Here is a 19,051-nt window from a genome sequence, read left to right as displayed (position 1 = left end):
AACCTCTAATTTGGTGTCAAAAACAAACTTAAAGGTTTCCTGTGGCGTTTTTTATCATTAGTACCACAATGTATGATTGCCTGTTTTATTTTATTTTGTTTGCATCATGCACAAGAATGCACATGTACTCTTGCTAGTAATCGCTTAGCACAGCAATTCACAAAAAAGAGAAGAAGTGCTAGCAAGTAAAATGTAAATTAGAGTTCAGTCAGCACCACTGTGATGTAAAGATGTTATTTCCATTTGCAGTGGTTTATATTTGGAGAGCATTGCTCTCTTCTGGGACTTCCCTACCCTTTCTCACGCATATGTGGAAAGCATAAGTCAGGGAGAGCACTCCTCCCTGCCGTTTCATCTGCATATAGGAAAGCTGCAGGTAGGCTGAGCACAAGCAAGAGCCTTGATATGGATCTAAGCAGGCATTAAGGACAACAGCAAATTACTGATTAAGTCGGACACAACAAGAAAGGAGGAGATGGATTGGAGGTGGGATGCAAAGCTGCTTGCAGATGCATGCATTACATAGCACACTCGGTCAAGATGTCACATAACAAGAAGCCTACATTCCAGGCTTTTATTAGCAGCTTTTATAATGCTCCCACAGCCTCAATGAATGAAAGTTTTTAAAAAGTAATGAATAAACTTTTTCTTTTTAAATGAAGTTTGTTTACACGAGAACTCTACAGGTCACCTTTAACAAGTGCAATTTCAAAATTTGATATTTTCCAGGCTATTGAACTGAAATCCATGACCCTTTTTTTATTTTGGTTTGTTTAATAATTAAAAAAAGGAATAAGCTTCATGTCTCATATTTGGTCAGCATTTTACAATAAGAGACTTGTTTAGCCACGTACGACTTTACTAACTACTTTAATTTAGGGGACACCTGAAGGGGAGGTTACGGTGAAGCAATCCTGAAGTAATAAGGAACTGCTGAGTTAAGTAGCATCTCCCAGCTGGGTATTTGGTAAATAATCATTTTTATACTATAAAATCCAGCATCAGGCATTATTAGGGTAGAACTGATGAATAACTCATTAACTACTGGGTTGCTCCTTATTCATTCATTTACTACTACAGCTTCTATTCCTACAACCAAGCAATTGTTTGTGTCTCTTATTGTAACGTGTTTTCCTTATATGTTGATCTAATGGTCTTTTTAGAGGGATCAAAAAGATGCTGACTAGAATTTACCAAACCACAGGCTAATGTCTTTGTTACTTTTGTTAAACACCCTTGAATACAAAGACATGTACTGAATAATAATAATAATAATAATAATAATAATAACAAGTGTAAAAGGGAAATTAAGTACGTGATCAGTTTGAGAAACGGCAAATGTTTCAAATTTTTATTTGATCAATTATTTAAAAGAAGAATCCATCATCAGAGTTGCCTCTGATTAGCTTGATAATTAATTAAATCCTTTATTTGGTTCCTGTAGCACTGGTTTGCTTATGTACAAACTCCAAACAGCGAAACCTTCTCAATATAATTTTAACTATTTCAAATATTTTATATGTCTACGTGATCGCGCCCTGAGACCTTTTTTTTGTATTTGTGAGCCTAATATGTGTAGTGTGTGTACAGGCACATGCATGTGTAAGTGCTTTTTGTGCATGTGTTTGTACAGAAAGTTGTCGTTTTAGTTGTTGTTGCATTTGCTGTGCGGTGTTTCTGTCTATGAGAGTGTTTTCTTTTTCTCAAACGATATCTCCACTCTGCTATTTCCTCCCCTTCTCCTGTCCTCCCTTTCATCTCTCCTCATGTAGCTGTCTTTTTCTGAAGCCATGCGGAACAAGGCTCGTCTGTCCATCACAGGAAGTGTGGGGGAGAATGGCCGCGTCCTGACGCCAGACTGCCCCAAAGCTGTGCATGCTGGCCACGCCTCCCTCCGACACCCCGGCCTTGCAGTGGTCTCCTCTGGACTGCCCTGAAAACCAAAAAACACCTGCCGTGCCTTAACAACACACAAACATACTAGGACTTCGACAAAGACCCAAACACACACTTACATACAAAAAGATCTATATATATATGCTCACACACCCGCACGTACATGATCATAGCAACAGAAGCTCAAATATTCAGATACAGAGAAACACATTTTTACATGAAACACACACACACCGCATCATCATTTCACATTTCCTGCTGCCACTGACTCATTTTACAGAAGACTGATGAATACAACTGTGGAGCGAACGGTGTAGAAACAGAGCAATGGACAACTATGGCGTCACACTTGCCTGCAGCATTCTTTTCTTTTTAATTTTCTTTCTTATCTTTTTTTTTTTGAGAGGATGCCAATATCGCGAGATCATCGAACCAACAGGAAAGCCAGCACAGATTCCCATGAACAATGAGCTGTGAACACGACCATAAAACTGATCATGATGATGACAGTGAGAAAGATGATGACCACAGCCGACGAGACGAAAAAAAACAAAACACAGACAACCAAACTACTTAGCTCCCGCTCTCTCGTCATTGGACAATAAGCCACACCCCCTTAACAGCGCCTTACTAAGACAACAAACATTGTTTTCATCATAATCATCATCACGGTCGTCATCAATTTAACTTGCCTGCGAAGAGTGCCAGCTAGTATAACCCTTAGAAGACCAGAAAACTGTAAGCTTGAACATTTGGACTACTCAGCCATGGACTGCTCAAAATGAATGAAAATGCTTATAGAATGGTTTCTCTCCCCAAACCAGCGAGTTAATCAATATAGAACAGAAGTAACCTCCAAAACACAGACTACACAGGGGTTTGTAAAAGAAAAAAAAAACGTGGTGATTCATGGAGCCCCTCATCAACAGCATCAACATGACAGTAGAAATTCTAAATAGCAAAGTGATGAGTACTTATTTTGCCGAGTGGGTGAGGTTGATAAATAGAGAAAAAAAAATAAAAAATACATGGGCAGATCTCAAATGGCTTCCTAACAAAGTGTTTCTCAGCCTGACAACTGGGATCTTACAGACGTTTGCAGAAGAAATGAATGAGACGTTTGAAATACGTTGGGTAAAAATCTTTAAAAATGTGGGAACGCATTCATTTTCCACTGTAAAAGGCAACTGATATTTGAACTATAAAGGCCAACTTTGACAATTTCCAATTCAGTTCAACTCAAATGTGCAGTTTGGTTGTTATTTGAGATCCTCCATTTTTTCCAGTCGCTGGGAAAAGGTACCATATCAGAGAGCTTGCTTTTTAAAACTGTTGTAAATAACTGCGTAGCAAAACAGAATTCACCTGTCTTTTTTAATCATCTTAGATAACAATTCATTGCAATAATGAATATAAAAAAATGCCACTACTTGTAATTAAGATGAAATTTTTTTTATAAATCTACATATTATATATAATACAAATAAATAAATATATATATATATATATATAAAAGCCTATAGAGAGCTATAGAAAACATTGATCACTGATTGTCAGAGGCCATGGCATACATTCTGTTCAATGGCTGTTTTTTGATAACTTGAAAATATTGAAATACCACCGTTTTCATGTGTCCGAAACAACACTGAATGTCCATCTGGCACTCACAGAGACACACACATGGAAACATGCGCACATACATAGTTGCATAGACGCGGTCGGCTCAAACCATAGAACCATTAGTTATTCACTGCTTTACACTGTCTAATAGTGTCTTTACCCCCCTCAAATCTATGTTTTGTTAGCTGCAAAGCCACTTGAAACAATGTAAAAATGCCACTGTTTATGACTGTACGTAGAGGCGGTAGATCAGTTTGACTGCTGTACTGCTGGGAAATAGTTTGGGGCATTTTCAAAAGTGTAGCACTAATGGTGCTTTTATTTTTTTTTTAATCACATTTTGTCATCGCGTTTCGTTCACATTCATGTTCAAACTGAACGGGTTTGCGCTTCAATAAGTGGACTATGTTTTCCCCCGAATCTATATAGTACGGTACATTTTTGGGGACCTGAAAATAGAAAAATGCATATTGCATTAAAGACCGGTGTGTAGGTGTTAGTGACATCTGGCTGTCAGATTGGAGACTGCAACCAGCAACAAACTTACAGTCAACGTCATTTCAACAGAAAAACACAAAGGCCCTCTGGCATTTGGCTGGTCCAAACCTGGCAATATCCAATGAAGACGAGCTGCTTCCTGTGTATGTATGAAGGGCTCATTCTAGAGTACTGAAACACAGTCATTCCAGGTACAGGTTGTTATATAATGATGAAAACATGCTTAAAGAAGCACTCTAAATCCTGCACACTGATCCTTTAATATCTGAGGAAATCTTGGTAAAAAAATAAGGGAAGTAAATTAGTGCAGTTATTATACTGCAATACAGCTAAAGCATGATGCTTAAGATCTGTGTCATAATGCAGCCCGATACTGTATGTTTATGTTTTTTGCCCTTCCAATTTTGTTATTTTATAGTTTGTCCTTTACCCTACCTCTCACCTGCTTAGGCCATCATTGTTCCTTCCCCACGTTTTGTCTTATCTTCCTTTGGCTCGTGTCTCCCCTAACATGCAAAAAGCTCTGTACATAGCACATCTCAAGAATGATTTCTTGAAAATATTTTAATTTCTTGCCCTAATCCAATGCAAAGTAACAGGCTAGAGATTAATCAAGAACCTGAGACACCGGTTGACAATCTGAGTTTCTTCTAGCTCTGCGTTCTCAGCGTTGCTTTCCTTCTGTATCATAACCTTGTCTGTTGAACTCGCACCTCATCTTGTATTAGTCCTGCATCAGATCTATTCAAGCCAAACAGACAAACACATAAACAGAAAAGAACCTCTTGAATCTACATGTATTTCCGACAACAGATTTAAACTATCCATAAATTTTACCAGTAAAGTAGAAATTTTCTACTCACTTCTCGGCCGAGGGGATCAGGAGCCTGCAGAAGTACTGCACCAATCCAGCATGAGAAAAAATGCTCAAATAGTGGGTTTCTTACAGTTATCATTAATCCAGCTCACTAGACCAGAAACACCAGACACTTCAACCTCACATGATACTGTTGCCTTTTCTTTTTTTTTTCATTTATTTTATTTTTCACCACCAGAGCATAAGATTTTGTGCGAAGACAGCAAAAAGCTGACCGGTGGGTTGTCAATGCTCTGGCTTTAACAGTTTCTTTCTTCCTTTATTTCTTTCTTTCCATCAGTTTTCTTTTTTCTAGTAAAACATCAATGCTCAATCTCCTGTCTCTGTCTGTGCTTATTTATCCAGTAATCTCAATTCTACACCTCCAACAGCAGAACGGTGGATTCATTTTCAACCAGATGATGAAATTGATATTGATCGCTTTATTTAATGGTTTGTTTCACAATGAAAGATCCATAGTCAAATATACTTAACTGGACTGAGGTAAGTACTAACTAAGCAGTATGAAACATGAGAAAAAAGGGATTCAGAAGTAACTGGAAAAAATTTAATTTTATCAATTTTATTGTTTTTATCTATTTATTTATTTAACATGAAAGTGATTTGAACTCGATCCCTGTAGTCTAGAAACCCTGAGCATCACCAAATGCTGTGTTTCCTCCCGTGAGATGCTCTGTTGCTGCTTGTTTGTGGGTCTTTCTCCATTTTTGTATTTAATAATTGAAAAGCATGCTCTACTCATATCAGGTGACTGACTTCACCATTGAAATATACAGATTTTTTTTTTTTTTTGCCTTGAGAAACGCTTGGTTTTCTTGTGTATGACTTGAGTCATCATCCTTTTCACTGTGAAGTGCTGTCCGATCAATTTTGCAGCACTTGGCTGAATCTGAGCAACGAGAGTCAACAGCTCCACTGGCACTCATACATGCCCATGCCTTAACATTGCCTTCACCATGTTTGATAGGTAATGTGCTATGTTTTGAATCACGAGCTGTTTCTGTCAGTCTTTATACTTTTCTCTTCCCATCATTTTGGTACAAGTTTAATTTGGTTTAATCTGTCTTTTAGACATTTTATGTCAAAGTCTAATCTGAGCTCCTTGTTCTTGAGCATAACCAGTGGTTTGCACCTTGTTGTAAACTCTCTGTATTTATATTCAGGAAGGCATCTGATAGTCAACTTTAACAGTGAAACTCAAACCTTCTTAAAAGTCTTCTTCACTTAGGTTGATGTTGAGGTTTTCTTAACCAAGTAAATAATTTGCATCTGCTTTAGCTGACACGTGTAGTCTTTTAGGTCTTTTTAAGACTATAACAGATCGCTGATTTTACCACCCTTAAGGTTTGTCTATCTCTCTGATAGATTTGTTTTTATGGCCTAATGATGGCATGACCTCATACTGAGAGCTACAGTTAACATCTACCAAATCCAAATTAAACACAACACTTGGAATCATCTACAGATCTTTTATCTGTATAATTACTTTTGAGCCTCAATCACATCTTCAGTCACATATTGATTGTTAACTGTGGCCAGTTTTTTGCCTCAGCTGCCACTGTTATTTGAAGAGATAAGAAAACAGAATTCAATTGACTGCAATCTGTATGTAATGTACTGACATCTAGTGGTGAGATCATACACACTGTACCTTTAAATTCTACTATAGTTGTGTACAGAGGCAAAAAGGGTTATTGCATTTTTTCCACTTCTAAATCTGTAAAACTACTACATGCACAAAATACATGGTTGACTTATATGAATAAATTAGCACTTAATGTTGAGGAAAGTTAATGAAACACTTAACTGCCAAGGTACAACAGGCACAAGTATATAACATCTCCCGATAGAGCAAGTTTAAGAGTGTAAAGTCATTATGAGACATTAAGTACACACAGTTTTAGGCAACTCGAGTCCTGACATACTCCAAAGCTGCTTTTATCCACATGTACCAGCCAGCAGGTCATAGTCCTCTCTTTACAAATACTCTTTTTCAGGTAAAGATAGAGTGTGCAGGAGCCATGACACATGATCCCCACTTATTCACAAACAGCAACATGTGAATATACAATAATTGTAGTATTTTTGATGCAGGCTTATCCACAACATAAACAAGTGTTAGGATTTCAAGGTCAGGGTTTACTAATCTTGTATTTAATCCCAGATCTACCAACCAAACACACTTTTCCTGAGGGTTTCTTGTCTTTGAGTGAGATTCTAATCAGAGTCATTCATACCTCAGCCAGACCATCACACAGCCCAGTTTACTCAGGATTCGTTAGACTAGTTTCTGGCACAGAGATAAACAGCCATTAACCACCATGGAGCAGGGAGGTTTGCAGAAAGATCTAGCTTTTCATGTATTATCACCAGCACTATGCTCACATCGCTACAGTCAAATGGGAGCAGAGTAGGGACCTGGCAGCTTAAAGACCATCACTGCCCAACCAAACTGAGAAGGATACAGTTTCACCATGAACTACTGAGAAATGATCCGCACCCCAGAGCAAAGCGTTAAAAAAAAATCAATTAATTCAAATTCAAATTTATATTTATTTATAGATTTGTTACATGTAAATACTAAATAAAACACGTTGCAAGTAGCAATATAAAAGCAGGCAATAAGACCAGAAGTTACAATGATTATTTGATGATTTTGCACTCATTGAGTTTCTCTAATAAGAAAAACACTTTTACAATGGAGAATTTAACACAACACCAAACTGAAATAAGTTCATGGATATCATCTAATTGTCTATAGATTGCATGCAGCTTCAGGAACTATTTTAGTGTTTTGTTTCTACATATTTTCTGCTTTTTGCTTTGCACTTAATAAGCAAAAGGATCATAGCAGATGAGGATTACTGCGTCCATTAACTTGACTTAAAAACTAAAAAAGGGTTGGATTTTTGTGTCTGTACTCGTGCCATTACATGATTTTAAACCAAAACGAAATCGCTCAATCAGTGGTTTTGAGAAATCCATTTTTCTCCAGAGACAGATGGAGGTTTTGGGGTTGTTTTTTTTTTTTAAGTTTTACAGGACTTCTTATGTGTCTGCCCTGTGTGATACCAACATGTCTCAGTCTCTGCCGCTGTAGACCTGCCGTTATGGGGTTAAAAACTCCCTGCTGTGAGTTTGTCATTTGGGTTGTATTTTTCTTCAGTCCTTGGGGATCTAACACTCTTAATGCAGAGCTATCACCAACAAGCATTTCCCATTATTTCCCATCTCACTCACGCTCTCGCAGAAACCCACACATGCGCTCGCACACCATGCTGTGTTATTACTGACAAGTATTTCCCATTTACTTGAAGATGAAGCAAAATAACAGTTTTGTGGAGTTCCACCACCCTTTTAACCTTGCACCTTCGTGTGCAAATGCACACATGTGAACGCTCACACGCCTCCCGTCTGCCTCTTTTATCGTTACTGCAGAGTGACAGCAGCCTTTTCACCTTTTTATTTTTACTGACACGATTTATCTTTCTCAGCCTCTGCCTTACCTTCGCTCAGCTCTGCATTATCCCCCTTCTGCTCGGCCCCACCTCATTTCTCCTCTGCTCTCACTGCTCATTCTCTTTATCCTCCCCTCCTCTTGTCATATCTTATTTCTCCTGTTTTGCATTCGTCTCTCAGGGGGAATCCCTGTCACACCGTGATTTGTCATCCACAGCTCCTTTCCCGTTATGACCACCTCCCCTGCTCTCTCTTTTTCTTGAGGCATTTCTCACGATCTGATAGAAGATTAAATTCCAACACTCTTAGCACACACAGGCAGCTCACCGTTGTGCTGGTTTGTTGTTGTTGTTGTTGCCACTGCAGCTGCTAGGATCTGAATATTTTAAGACTGTTAAGAAGTGGGGTTACTCTAGTACATACTACCTACCTATACGCGTACAGAGCTGGAGTAGCCGCACACAAAAAATGAGATGACAATAAATAAATTCACTGCTGGGATTCTTCAGGGTTGAATTAGTGCAAATTTTCTGGCTGAATGAATAATAAATGAGATTGTTTGTCATTTAATGCCAATGGAAAAAGAATGACTAAAATATTTTCAGTTTCGATTTATGAGTAAATCAAATGGAACTGATTACAAAAAACAAAAACACTTTGCTTCTGGATGATTGTCTTAGCTTTTTCTGCACACTGTGACAACTAATTGCTGATTTCTCTGACAGTAGTAACACACGCACTGGGAGTCGAGGTCAAATGTCAGATTACATACAAATCCATCATGGCACCAAATTTACTTCACGAGAGTCCAAGGAAGTTGGAAAGAAGCTGCTGAAGGGAGATTTCAGATATGCAGTTGACTGCAAAAAGTAACAGAATTCGTGCATGTGAGAAGCTCTAAATAAAATTTATGAAAAAATATTGCCTCCCTGCAACACTGTGGTTTCTGGTCTATATTAGCAGAGCCTGTCATGTGAGGGTTGTGTGCAGGCAGGAGTGGTAGGAGGACCCAAAGTGCAGACCGTCTCGGACAAAAGGTGAATTTAAACTCAGATTCATTGCTAGATGGCAAACAGAGAACTAGCAAAACTGGGAATACAAATAATAAACTGACGACAACAAATAACCTGACATGGCAAATGGCCAGAACACACAGCAGGATGCAAATAGATCACAACACAGACACAGAGAAACACAGGGCTTAAATACACAGAGGGAGCAATCAGGGAATGGGTAACAGGAGGGAAACACAGCTGGGGCAAATCAGGCCTAACGAGACAAGGGGAAGCGAAACCAGATACATTAACATCAGACATGGACCTTCAAAATAAAACAGGAAACATAAGACAGACTGAACTAAAGACACAGACTCACACGCAGGCACTGCAACAGAGGGAACAGAGACGTGGGACCAGGACAGACACAGACACTGACTGGACACGGGGATATCGCAGACAGGGGAGACAGCAACTAAGGATGCACAGAGACATAAACCATAAAAGAGAACTCTAACAAAGAAACCCAAGATTAGAAATGATAAATAGTACAATAAATTCAAAACCCTGGGTCAACGACCCAGGCATCCTAACAGAGCCATAGTAGCCTACCAGATATTTGTTATGAAAAAAATAGTAATAATAATAATATTAATAAAGGACCTAAACTCAAATAGTTTTTTAGATAATAGAATTTTAAAATGGCCCCTCAAAAAATCATCTAACACCTTTTATTAAATTTTATTTTTTGGAAACCTAATCACAGTAAAAGAAAAAAAATTCAGACCAATTTATGCACATCAAGTGGGATTATTTTTTTCTTTTTTGTTTCGTAATTTGATGGATTTAGATGGAATGACCCGAAAAGCCTTGATTTCTCTCACAGAGGAACAGCAGACACCAACCAGTTTTAAGTGACTGACAATCAACTGTTGTACAAAGCCACTTTCATGCTCTTCTATCCAACTAACATGTTGAAAGCAAATTTATCTTGACAAGACAAGGGTTTTTATTAAATTATGCATCCACTCCAACAGAAATATCAGAATATGCAGTAAAACAGCACATTAGGTTTAATCAGCACCTCATCAGATCAGTGTTATCATTACTTACATGACTCAACGTGTCTCAGAAACAAAACCAAATTCCTGTTTTTGCACTTTTTTTGGCTTTCAATGCACAGTCACAAAGCATTTATCATTAAAGGAATTTTACAAAACGATGGGTTAGAATGGGACTAGACGGGCAGAATGTTCACTTTCATTACTAATCAGATTGGCTTCGTAATATCTCTTCTCTCTTTTATAGACTGCCAACGAGAGCTCTTACAGCAAGTCTGAGAAGAAAAACCTGAGATTACCTCTAAAGTCCATCCACTGTTTTTCAAATCTTGAAACAGCTGATTTTAAGGTATTAGACCCCTGAAATCCTTGGACACAGATCTTTGAGCTGTAGCGAGCTCTGTGACCTCTGGGCAGGCAGCTTTTAGTTTTTATCCTCGCCACCTGTGAAACAGTCTGCCACAGGACCTGCGGGCATCTCAGTCTGTGCACAGTGTTTTACCTTCACAACGCTAACAGCGCTCTCTCACTTTTATTTCTTTTCTTTTTTTCAGAAAGGTTATAAATGTGTAATATCTGTTAACCTGATATAATGGGCTGCATCACTGAATAAGGTCAAGTAAAGTTAACACGATATCAGGAAGGAAATATTGTATTGTTTTTTTTCCTCTAATAAGCTCACACAGTCTAGACAGCAGTCAGTTGACTCAATATATGACTTCAGTGCTGAGGGACTCTTTGAATCAACACAGTGGATTTTCAGATCACGTCTAAAGATAAAGCAGAGCCTTTTGAATGAGGCTTTCCTCTCTCAAGTAGAGACGAGTATAAACCATGGGACCGAGAAGTAAACTAGCCTTTTGTGATTTGATCTGTCGGCCTCGACCACCTCGCTTTGAATGTGTGTCTTTGTTTGTGTAAGCCCTCGGGTGATAATGAAGGTCTTTCTTATGAACTTAAATGTTTCACTTTCAAGTGTCACCAGGTTACATCAGATTTAGTAAAGTCCTCAAAAGTTGCAGTTTTTGAGAGGCGCATCAGGGACATTTCAGCAATTGTCCCTTCTTCTTAAAGAGCATCAGTGCAGAAGAGTAAAAACTTTTGCATTTTTTCTTATTATTCTCTTTTGTCGTTATGCATAAAGACATGAAAGGGCCCTCACAGCTTAATCATCAGAAGCAGCACTTTAGGATCTGGATGTATAACAGATTTTGTTTCATTCTGAGCACCACAATTTTTGAAATTTCTCTTTATCAACAAGTATTTTAGCAAAAAGGCACAATTTCAGGAAAATATTTTAAAAAGACGCACTTGTAATGCATTCTCCACAAAGTCCAATACCCAGATTTTGTTATTTTAATTGACCCAGACCTACACCCCGATATTTAACCTTTTCTTTGCCTGTGTTCAAAGAAAGTTTCATGAATTTGGGCTCCGTAGACTTTAGTTTTATATAATAACATATTCATACTATGATTGAATGTCAAATATAAATCAACATAAGAAAAAAATATCTAACATTAGGAAAAAGTAACAATATTTATGATGACTATTATTATAATTTTCAATATAAAAGCTTGTGTTTGGTGTCATTGATGTTACAGATGACACAGCTTTTAGTACAGTATGGATTACAGTCTTCAAAGCCAGTAATACTTTACAGCATGTTTACAGCAAAACTTTCATTACTTCACTTACAGTATTTTTTTTAGCATGCACATCAAACTTGCTGATCAGAAATTCCTTTAAAAATCTTGCAAAGTCCTTCCTGACATGAGTAGGAGGAATACAGATGTGTGGTGTATAAAATCAGCAATAGCTGAATTCCATTTAGGTTTCTCAGTATCAGGATTGTGGTGTGACTCGTGTTGGATCAGTGGTAGTGATATTAGTATCTAAAAGCCTGTGAAAAGGTGAGATATCAACTTAAAATATTATTGTCAATCGTGTTTGTCTTCTGTGAACTAAATTTTTTCTGTACAACAAAAGTTGTGTGCTTTTTGTTACAGTTACACTAGAGAAAACGGTGGTTGGAGATCGCAGAACGCCGCAAATTATTGTGACCGTGTGCAATGACCATGCAATTTTGCTGCCTTTAAAATGACTGACAGGGACCATGTCTGCACGCAGTCAGGTGTCATCTGACTGACATTAGAACAAATTTAGTACGTCAAGACGGCAAAAAGAAAAGCAAAAGGACAGAGTCAGTCTGCTGTCAATTTATAACTGAATTAACAGAATCTGTGATTAACTGTCATAAACAGGTGGAAACTGAATCTGTGAGCCTCTACATACACAAAATTTCACATTAAACAGAAATTCACAATCACTACTTACATTCACAGTCCAAATATAATATAAAAATTCCTCCACAATTGTTGGTTTAGTTGCTGTAACATGGTGATTTAACTTCAAAATGACAGAAGTAACTGGGGATCAGTCCTCTTGGCTGAGGCTACCCAATGTACACTACACCCAACCAGGCAAGGTGTTGGCATCCTGCCGTGAGGATACCTCGGCGTAGACCCAAGACACACTGGAGAGATTATATCGCTCAGCTCGCCTGGGAACATCTCGGTGTGGTAGGCCTGGGCTTCTCTTCTTAGGCTGCTGTCCCTGCAACCCAGCCTCAAATAAGTAGAAGAAGATGGATGGATGGATCAATGGATCGATGACACAAGTGCTCCCTAACTGAAATAAACAGGAGAAAACAGTGCAAGGAAAACAATAAGGCAGCTCACCCCTTCTGTTCCAGTGCTATTTACAATGTGCTATTTACAATGAAAACTAATGTACACACTATATACAGAACTGAGAAAAGTCGCACAAAGTCACAGGCAAAAATGTCTCAGGTTTTGGAGGCCAGGGTCAGGTCTGCTGCTGCTGTCAGTGGCTGCCCAGGGACAACTGCTGGTGGAGGGATTTTGAATGCGACCACATGATCGCGGACCAATCGGCAGCCGTCAGCTCATCCACTCAGGGACCTGCAAAGACTTAAAGGCACAGACAAAGGAAAAAACCACCAAAACAGATTATCAGCAATCACCTTGCAACCAAAAGTGGCCAACCAGAGGTAGGTGGAGTTGCACACTTACCTTCTATGTGACCAGTTCGTCGCAGCTATTTGCAGTTGTTTACCAAATGCAAAATATTCAATGTAATCATAACGCAACCACCATTTTTTCCTAGATGCAAGGAGGTTACCATCATATGCTTACTGTAGTGTGACTGAACTATTTGTTTTTCAGTAATAGATAGGCAAGGGTTAGGGTTTATAGGAGTTATAGTACAATAGCACTATTTCATATATATACTTAAATATTTCTGCACCAATAAAGATTAATTGCACTAACAGCCCAGTATTTATTTAACATCTTCCACAGCACATTTCTGTGAACTGGAGTGCTGAACATCAGCCAACAGTTGTTGCATTTGGCCGCTGATTGTGCCGAACAAATATTACACCCTAAGGCACTGTTCTCGGGCTTCTTCTTGGCCATTTAGGAAAGATCACTAAAGTGTCTCGCACCAAACGTAGACAGTATGTCTGTGAAAAATCTGCTGCTAGTACCAATAGTGATCTGGAGACATCTAATTTATTCACCCTGCTCATCTACCCTCTTTTTCTCACTCTTATCAGATTTTTACTGACAAATGGTCCTTGTGGAGCTGCATTCTCTCTTTCTCCACTTGCAGGCGCTCTCTCTCAATCTGCAACCTGCCAGCCTCAAACTTGATGAACTGCAGTCTCTCCTTCTCCAGCTGCAGTCTCTCCTTCTCCAGATTTAACTTCGCTGCCTCCAAGTCCGCCGCCGACACTCCCTTCTCCCTCTGTCCATCATGAGTTGAGGATAAGGACGAACGAGAGGAAAGGACTGGGCCTTGTTGCGGCGGCAGGTTAAAAGAAGAGTTGACGTACTCTGATTGGCCAACACGCATGAGTCTCAGCCTCTCTCTCTCCACATGTAACCTCTCCTTCTCTATTTGCAGCCGCTCTCTCTCCACCTCTGTCTGACGAAGTCGCTCTTTCTCCACCAATAGCCGCTCTTTCTCCACCACCAGGCGTTCAGTCTCCACAGCCAGCCTTTGTTTCTCTAGCTCCAGACGATGTTTCTCAACAGCAACCAGACACCCTGCTCCTATGTTCTCGTCACTGCTGAGTTCACCCAGCATTCCCATCAGGCCACCGGGCAGCAGTAGATTTCTGCTGGTGGTGGAAGTCGGATCCTTGGAGGGGCTGGGCATGCCCAAGTCATTGTGGGAATAAACATCAGTAGCATGCCCCTCTACATGTGCCTCGATGTCACAAAGGAGAGAGGGAATATCATCATCATCCATTTCTCCATCTCCCACATCCCCATCCAGCTAGAGGGAAGGAGAAAGAGAGAGAGAGTCATCATTTAACAGGTTTTCACACATATGTGGATAACCAGTGGGGAGATCAGCAGCAAGGCTTTCAGCGCAGAACGCTGCAGACATCAGTGGTCGCAGACATGAAATTGATTAAGTCAGACAGCATGAAAATGAGGAGCTGGGGTGCAAAGTGGCCTGCAGATGTGCATCAACTGTAGCAACACCTTAACTATTGGATGTGTTTGGTATCAGCAGGACGAGGAGCTCCTCTGGGTCGGCATAACTAAAGCGAACGCCACACTTATTTCTAATTCTCACAGGAGACTCTGAAGCAAGCCTTCACAAATAAACCCAAAGAAAGATGCGCTCAAGAAGCACTGAGGTAAATGGGGGATCCTAATTTCTCCTGAGTTCTTTTCTTGTTTTTATATAAATGATACAGCATTAAATACAGTCATCAATCTGGATTTCTGGCTGAGAGTTTATCCCCAAATTATTTTTAAACTAAATCTCTGCGACTACATTTGATGGTTTCATGTGCTGAGCTGATTATTTCACGGTCTGCACACAAACCATCATCACTTCTTTTATTACTGCAGATTCTCTGGCTGATAATATGTACCGCTATACTAGATATCGTGCAGTTTTATATTATAAGGCAGTATTAAATCAACCAAAGACACAAAATACTGGAGAATTTTTGAGATGTATAAATATCTATATTGGCAAAAAAAAATTTTCACTCGCCCATCCACATCATTGAATTCAGGAGTTCTGATCACTTCCATGGCCACAGGTATATAAATTAAGCACCTAGGCATGCAGACTGACTCTACAAACATGGCTCGCTCTCAGGAGCTCTTTGAATTCCAAGTCGAGTGGTGAAATTTCCTCATTAGTAAATATTCCACAGTCAGCTTTTAGTGGCATTATTACAAAGTGGAAGCAACTGGGAACGATGGTAACTCATTTTACGTAGGCTACGTAAAATCACAGAGGAGAGTCAGTGGATGCTGAGGCGCATAGTACGCAGAGGTCGCCAACTTCCTGCAGAGTAAATCGCTACAGATCTCCAAACTTCATGTGGCCTTCAGATTAGCTCAAGAATAGTGTGTAGAGAGCTTCATGGAATGGGTTTCCATGTCCGAGCAACTCACATCACCAAGTGCAAAGCAAAGCGTCGGCTGCAGTGGTGTAAAGCACACCAGCACTGGTCTCTAGATCAGCAGAGACATGTTCTTTTCCAGGAGTTGGGCTCGGCCCCTTAAAATAGTGAAAAGAACAAGACATTTTGGACAATTTCATGCTCCAAACTTTGTAGGAGCAGTTTGGGGATGGCCGCTTCCAAGGTTGGATGGGCATCATATTAAACCCTATGGATTAAGAATGGGATTTTTCTCAAGTTTATATCTTTTTGAAGGCAGATGAATGAACACTATATAGCGTATACTGCATATACTAACTCTTTAGCTGCTGTAACAGGAAGCGTTGTCTCATAAGATAAGAGTGACCAGTGAGATTTGATCTAAAAGCAGATCTTAATGTAATCACAGAAAAGTAATATTTAAATGTCAGTCTTCAATTATATCCTAATTAATTAACACGTGCTTAATTTAATTTAGTCTCTACCTTGTGAACCTGCAGGAGTACAATCAACAGACTGGACTGACTAGAGACACTTGAGCTGCATAATGTGTATTAAGTAATGGCTGGTAAGGACATTAATTTGACTAATTACACATTAGCAACACTTGACAACATAGGCTGTTTGTCTTCTCATAATATTAGCAGCTCTGTATTAAAGAGCATATTTTTACAAAATAATCAGTGTGCATATACATGAAATGATGATTTAACAGACTCTAAGCTTTGATGGCTGCTCTACAGAGAGAAACACACACACACTGTTACTCTGTATTCACTGACATCGTCCTCCATCTTTACTCCCGGCAGTGCCCCCACGGCCTGCCCGCTCGACCCGCTGAGAGCCACCATCTCCGGCCAGTCACAGTGCCAGTCCTTTGGGAAGCCCGAGAGGTCAAGCAGCTGGTCACAACCAGATCCCAAAGAAGGCGCCTCGTGCTCTGGAGAGGAATTTCCATACTCAGTCTTAATGGCCAAAGAGGGGGGCGAGGAAGAGAGAGAGAGTTCAGTCTGCAACTGTTTTTTCTTCGTAAGCGCACGCCAGTCGAGGTAACGACGCTTCACCTGCACATCAGAAAGGGAAGGCTGCTTTAAAAATCACAACTGGGTCCACAGAAGCAACGATACGATCTGAATGGAGACAAACACACCTCGGCAGCAGTGCGTAGCTCCCCCTCTCCCAGGGCATTCACACCTTGTGCCACTTCCTCCCATGCTTGCCTCTTCAGCTCATTAATGGCTGTGTTCTATTAAAGAAGAAAGACCAGCAGTTAAACTGTTTCATTCAAAGAGGCAAATAATATGACACTAGTTTACTGAATGGAAAAGAAAGTGACTGCACAAATTAAATTCTCCTGTGCCATTGAAACTAATTACCCTCTCTTCATTGGGAAGAAGAAAGCGAACACTGGGGCAGAGTGTACACGTGACATAGTCAGCATGAAGTTATTAAAACATTTTTTCAACTCTGCCCTCTTAACCTCTTCTACTGATTTCATTAGGGAGATTAAAATATGACTGTTATGTATAAGCAGAAATGTGTCCAGGGTGCAACACACAGGACATCCTGCAGCTGAAAAACAGACATGTCAGTGCTCTCTAGTGGCAGCAACGGTAATGTAACCAGTTCAAACCTTGGAGTCATCGTTTTGTTCATTATTTACAGCCTCTAGATGTTTTAATTTAGACCAATATAAATTGGAGCTGACTAAACACAGGCGGGCGAGATGGCAGAATTATCTGAATGGTTTGTGCTGCTGTTTTTGTCATTTTCCGCACCTTGGTTCAGACTTCCGAGGAAAGAGAGCTGTGTATGCATTTTTCTGTGGATAAAATCAAGAAGAAAAGAAAAGAAAAGAAAAGAAAAGAAAAGAAAAGAAAAGAAAAGAAAAGAAAAGAAAAGAAAAGAATCTCCACCTGTTGTCTGGAGAACAATACGTCTCTCCTCTTGTGGATCTCCCTGATGAGAGTTTGTGTTTCCCTCACGCTGTAGTTGCTCTTCCTCTTCCTCTTCAGGTGCTTCATTTGCAAGAAATCCAGTGTGGCAGCAAGGAGTGGGACAGAAGCCCCCAGAAATGTAGAGAGCAAGAAAAACAAGTCAAGAGAGACAACTGGAAAAACAGGAGTGAAGTTATGAGAAAGAGAGGCACAGATATGGAAGAAGGTATCAGAGGGAAAGGACTGAAACAGAGGTGTAAAGAGACAGGTCGCAGTTCAGTGTAAAAGGGAAACTCAGTCCTCAAATAGAGAGAAGTGTGGAAGTTTGCTGTAGCTTAGCTGTCCTTCAGCAGCGCAACAGTTTACACCGGGGAGGAATTCCTCCGTGGCTCCGTTTGTAGCAGCTTCTTTAAAGTTTTCCACCTGGGAGTATCTAAGTAAGGACATTTAAGGCTTGGGGGTTAAAGAAATGCTAGCTGGAAAGAAATGCGTTGATCTAGTAGACTGGAGGTATAAGTCATCAAATCCTTCCCTGCTTTGCTCACGTTTGACTGGAGGGTTCACTTTTTCTTTTAATAAGACACAAGCTATTATTAATATTATAAGAAGGCTTCAGGTTGCAGTCCAACTTCTCCTGGAATGGGCTGCTGCCAGGTAATCTCACGTGTAGAGAAGCATCACAGGGTGAAAGTGTTCTTTAGCCCTTCTTCTTGTTTAGCCCTGTGTAAAAGACGAAAAAGAAAGCAGATAACACGATTTAGTTTATACAGCCACCTACAGTTGCATTAGTGGAATCTGAGCAGAGAGTACAGCCATGTACACTTCACACACATCATCAGTAAACACTAGTCACCTGGTTGCACTGGCAGCCATACATGCCCATGTACACTTCGGATCTCTACCTTCTATTCGGGTATTTTCAGGTCAAGTCCAATCTGACCTTCCTCTTCTTCGGTGTAACCAGTGGTTTGGACCTTACTGTAGAGACCTCTGTATTTCCATTCATGAAGGTGTCTCTTTATTGTAACTGACAATGATACTTTTGCCTCCTCAGGAATGTTCTTGACTTGTTTGGATTTGTAAAGCAGTTTTTCTTAACTATAAAAGTAATTCTGTCATCATTCACTTCAGTGGTTTTCTATGGTTTTTCAGGCTTTTTGATGTTGCTGGGCTGTTCAGTGTATTTATTCTTTTCTTTTTTTGATGTACCA

General features: G+C 39.7%; 2 protein-coding genes and 1 long non-coding RNA gene across 10 annotated transcripts in view; 2 read left to right on the top strand and 1 right to left on the bottom strand.

Moving 5' to 3' along the window:
• The window catches only part of gria4a (glutamate receptor, ionotropic, AMPA 4a), a 122,248-nt gene extending 117,062 nt beyond the window's left edge, over nt 1-5,186 (top strand). Inside the window, exon 20 of the mRNA XM_082501984.1 lies at nt 1,773-5,186. Within this exon, the coding sequence (XP_082358110.1) occupies nt 1,773-1,937 (165 nt within the window). The 3' untranslated portion in view covers nt 1,938-5,186. The remainder of the gene's footprint in view (nt 1-1,772) is intronic.
• Nucleotides 5,187-12,528: 7,342 nt separating this feature from the next.
• Nucleotides 12,529-18,008, bottom strand: msantd4 (Myb/SANT-like DNA-binding domain containing 4 with coiled-coils). Of its 8 annotated transcripts, none has more exons than XR_014270652.1 (5): nt 17,820-18,008; nt 17,054-17,149; nt 16,686-16,967; nt 13,148-14,771; nt 12,529-13,034 (listed from the first exon to the last, which is right to left on the bottom strand). XR_014270652.1 is itself a non-coding variant. In XM_082502019.1 (4 exons), the coding sequence occupies exons 1-4, from the start codon at nt 17,925-17,927 to the stop codon at nt 14,043-14,045; spliced, it is 1,215 nt and encodes a 404-aa protein (XP_082358145.1). In that variant the 5' UTR covers nt 17,928-18,008; the 3' UTR covers nt 12,529-14,042. The 8 variants fall into 8 exon arrangements, 2 of the variants coding, with proteins under 2 accessions (XP_082358145.1, XP_082358146.1); XR_014270653.1 differs by having other exon boundaries at nt 12,529-13,097; nt 13,207-14,771; XR_014270654.1 differs by having other exon boundaries at nt 12,529-13,097; nt 13,219-14,771.
• Nucleotides 14,907-16,787, top strand: LOC309687234. Its single transcript, XR_014270661.1, has 3 exons — nt 14,907-15,141; nt 16,404-16,471; nt 16,713-16,787. It is a non-coding gene; the product is annotated as an uncharacterized lncRNA (long non-coding RNA).
• Nucleotides 18,009-19,051: the final 1,043 nt, after the last annotated feature.

Source organism: Aulonocara stuartgranti (assembly GCF_965226115.1).
Source record: "Aulonocara stuartgranti genome assembly, chromosome: 14".
NCBI lineage: Eukaryota > Metazoa > Chordata > Actinopteri > Cichliformes > Cichlidae > Aulonocara > Aulonocara stuartgranti.
This window is presented reverse-complemented; position numbering and strand designations above follow the sequence as displayed.

What these genes read in the sequence shown, in the direction of transcription:
- msantd4 (XM_082502019.1), bottom strand. Translation starts at nt 17,927, where the DNA reads ATGAAGCACCTGAAGAGGAAGAGGAAGAGCAACTACAGCGTGAGGGAA. An exon ending in AGCTACGCACTGCTGCCGAG is followed by an intron (nt 16,968 to 17,053) that starts GTGTGTTTGTCT and finishes TCTGATGTGCAG; the next exon opens with GTGAAGCGTCGTTACCTCGA. An exon ending in GAGTAAAGATGGAGGACGAT is followed by an intron (nt 14,772 to 16,685) that starts GTCAGTGAATAC and finishes CCTTCCCTCTAG; the next exon opens with CTGGATGGGGATGTGGGAGA.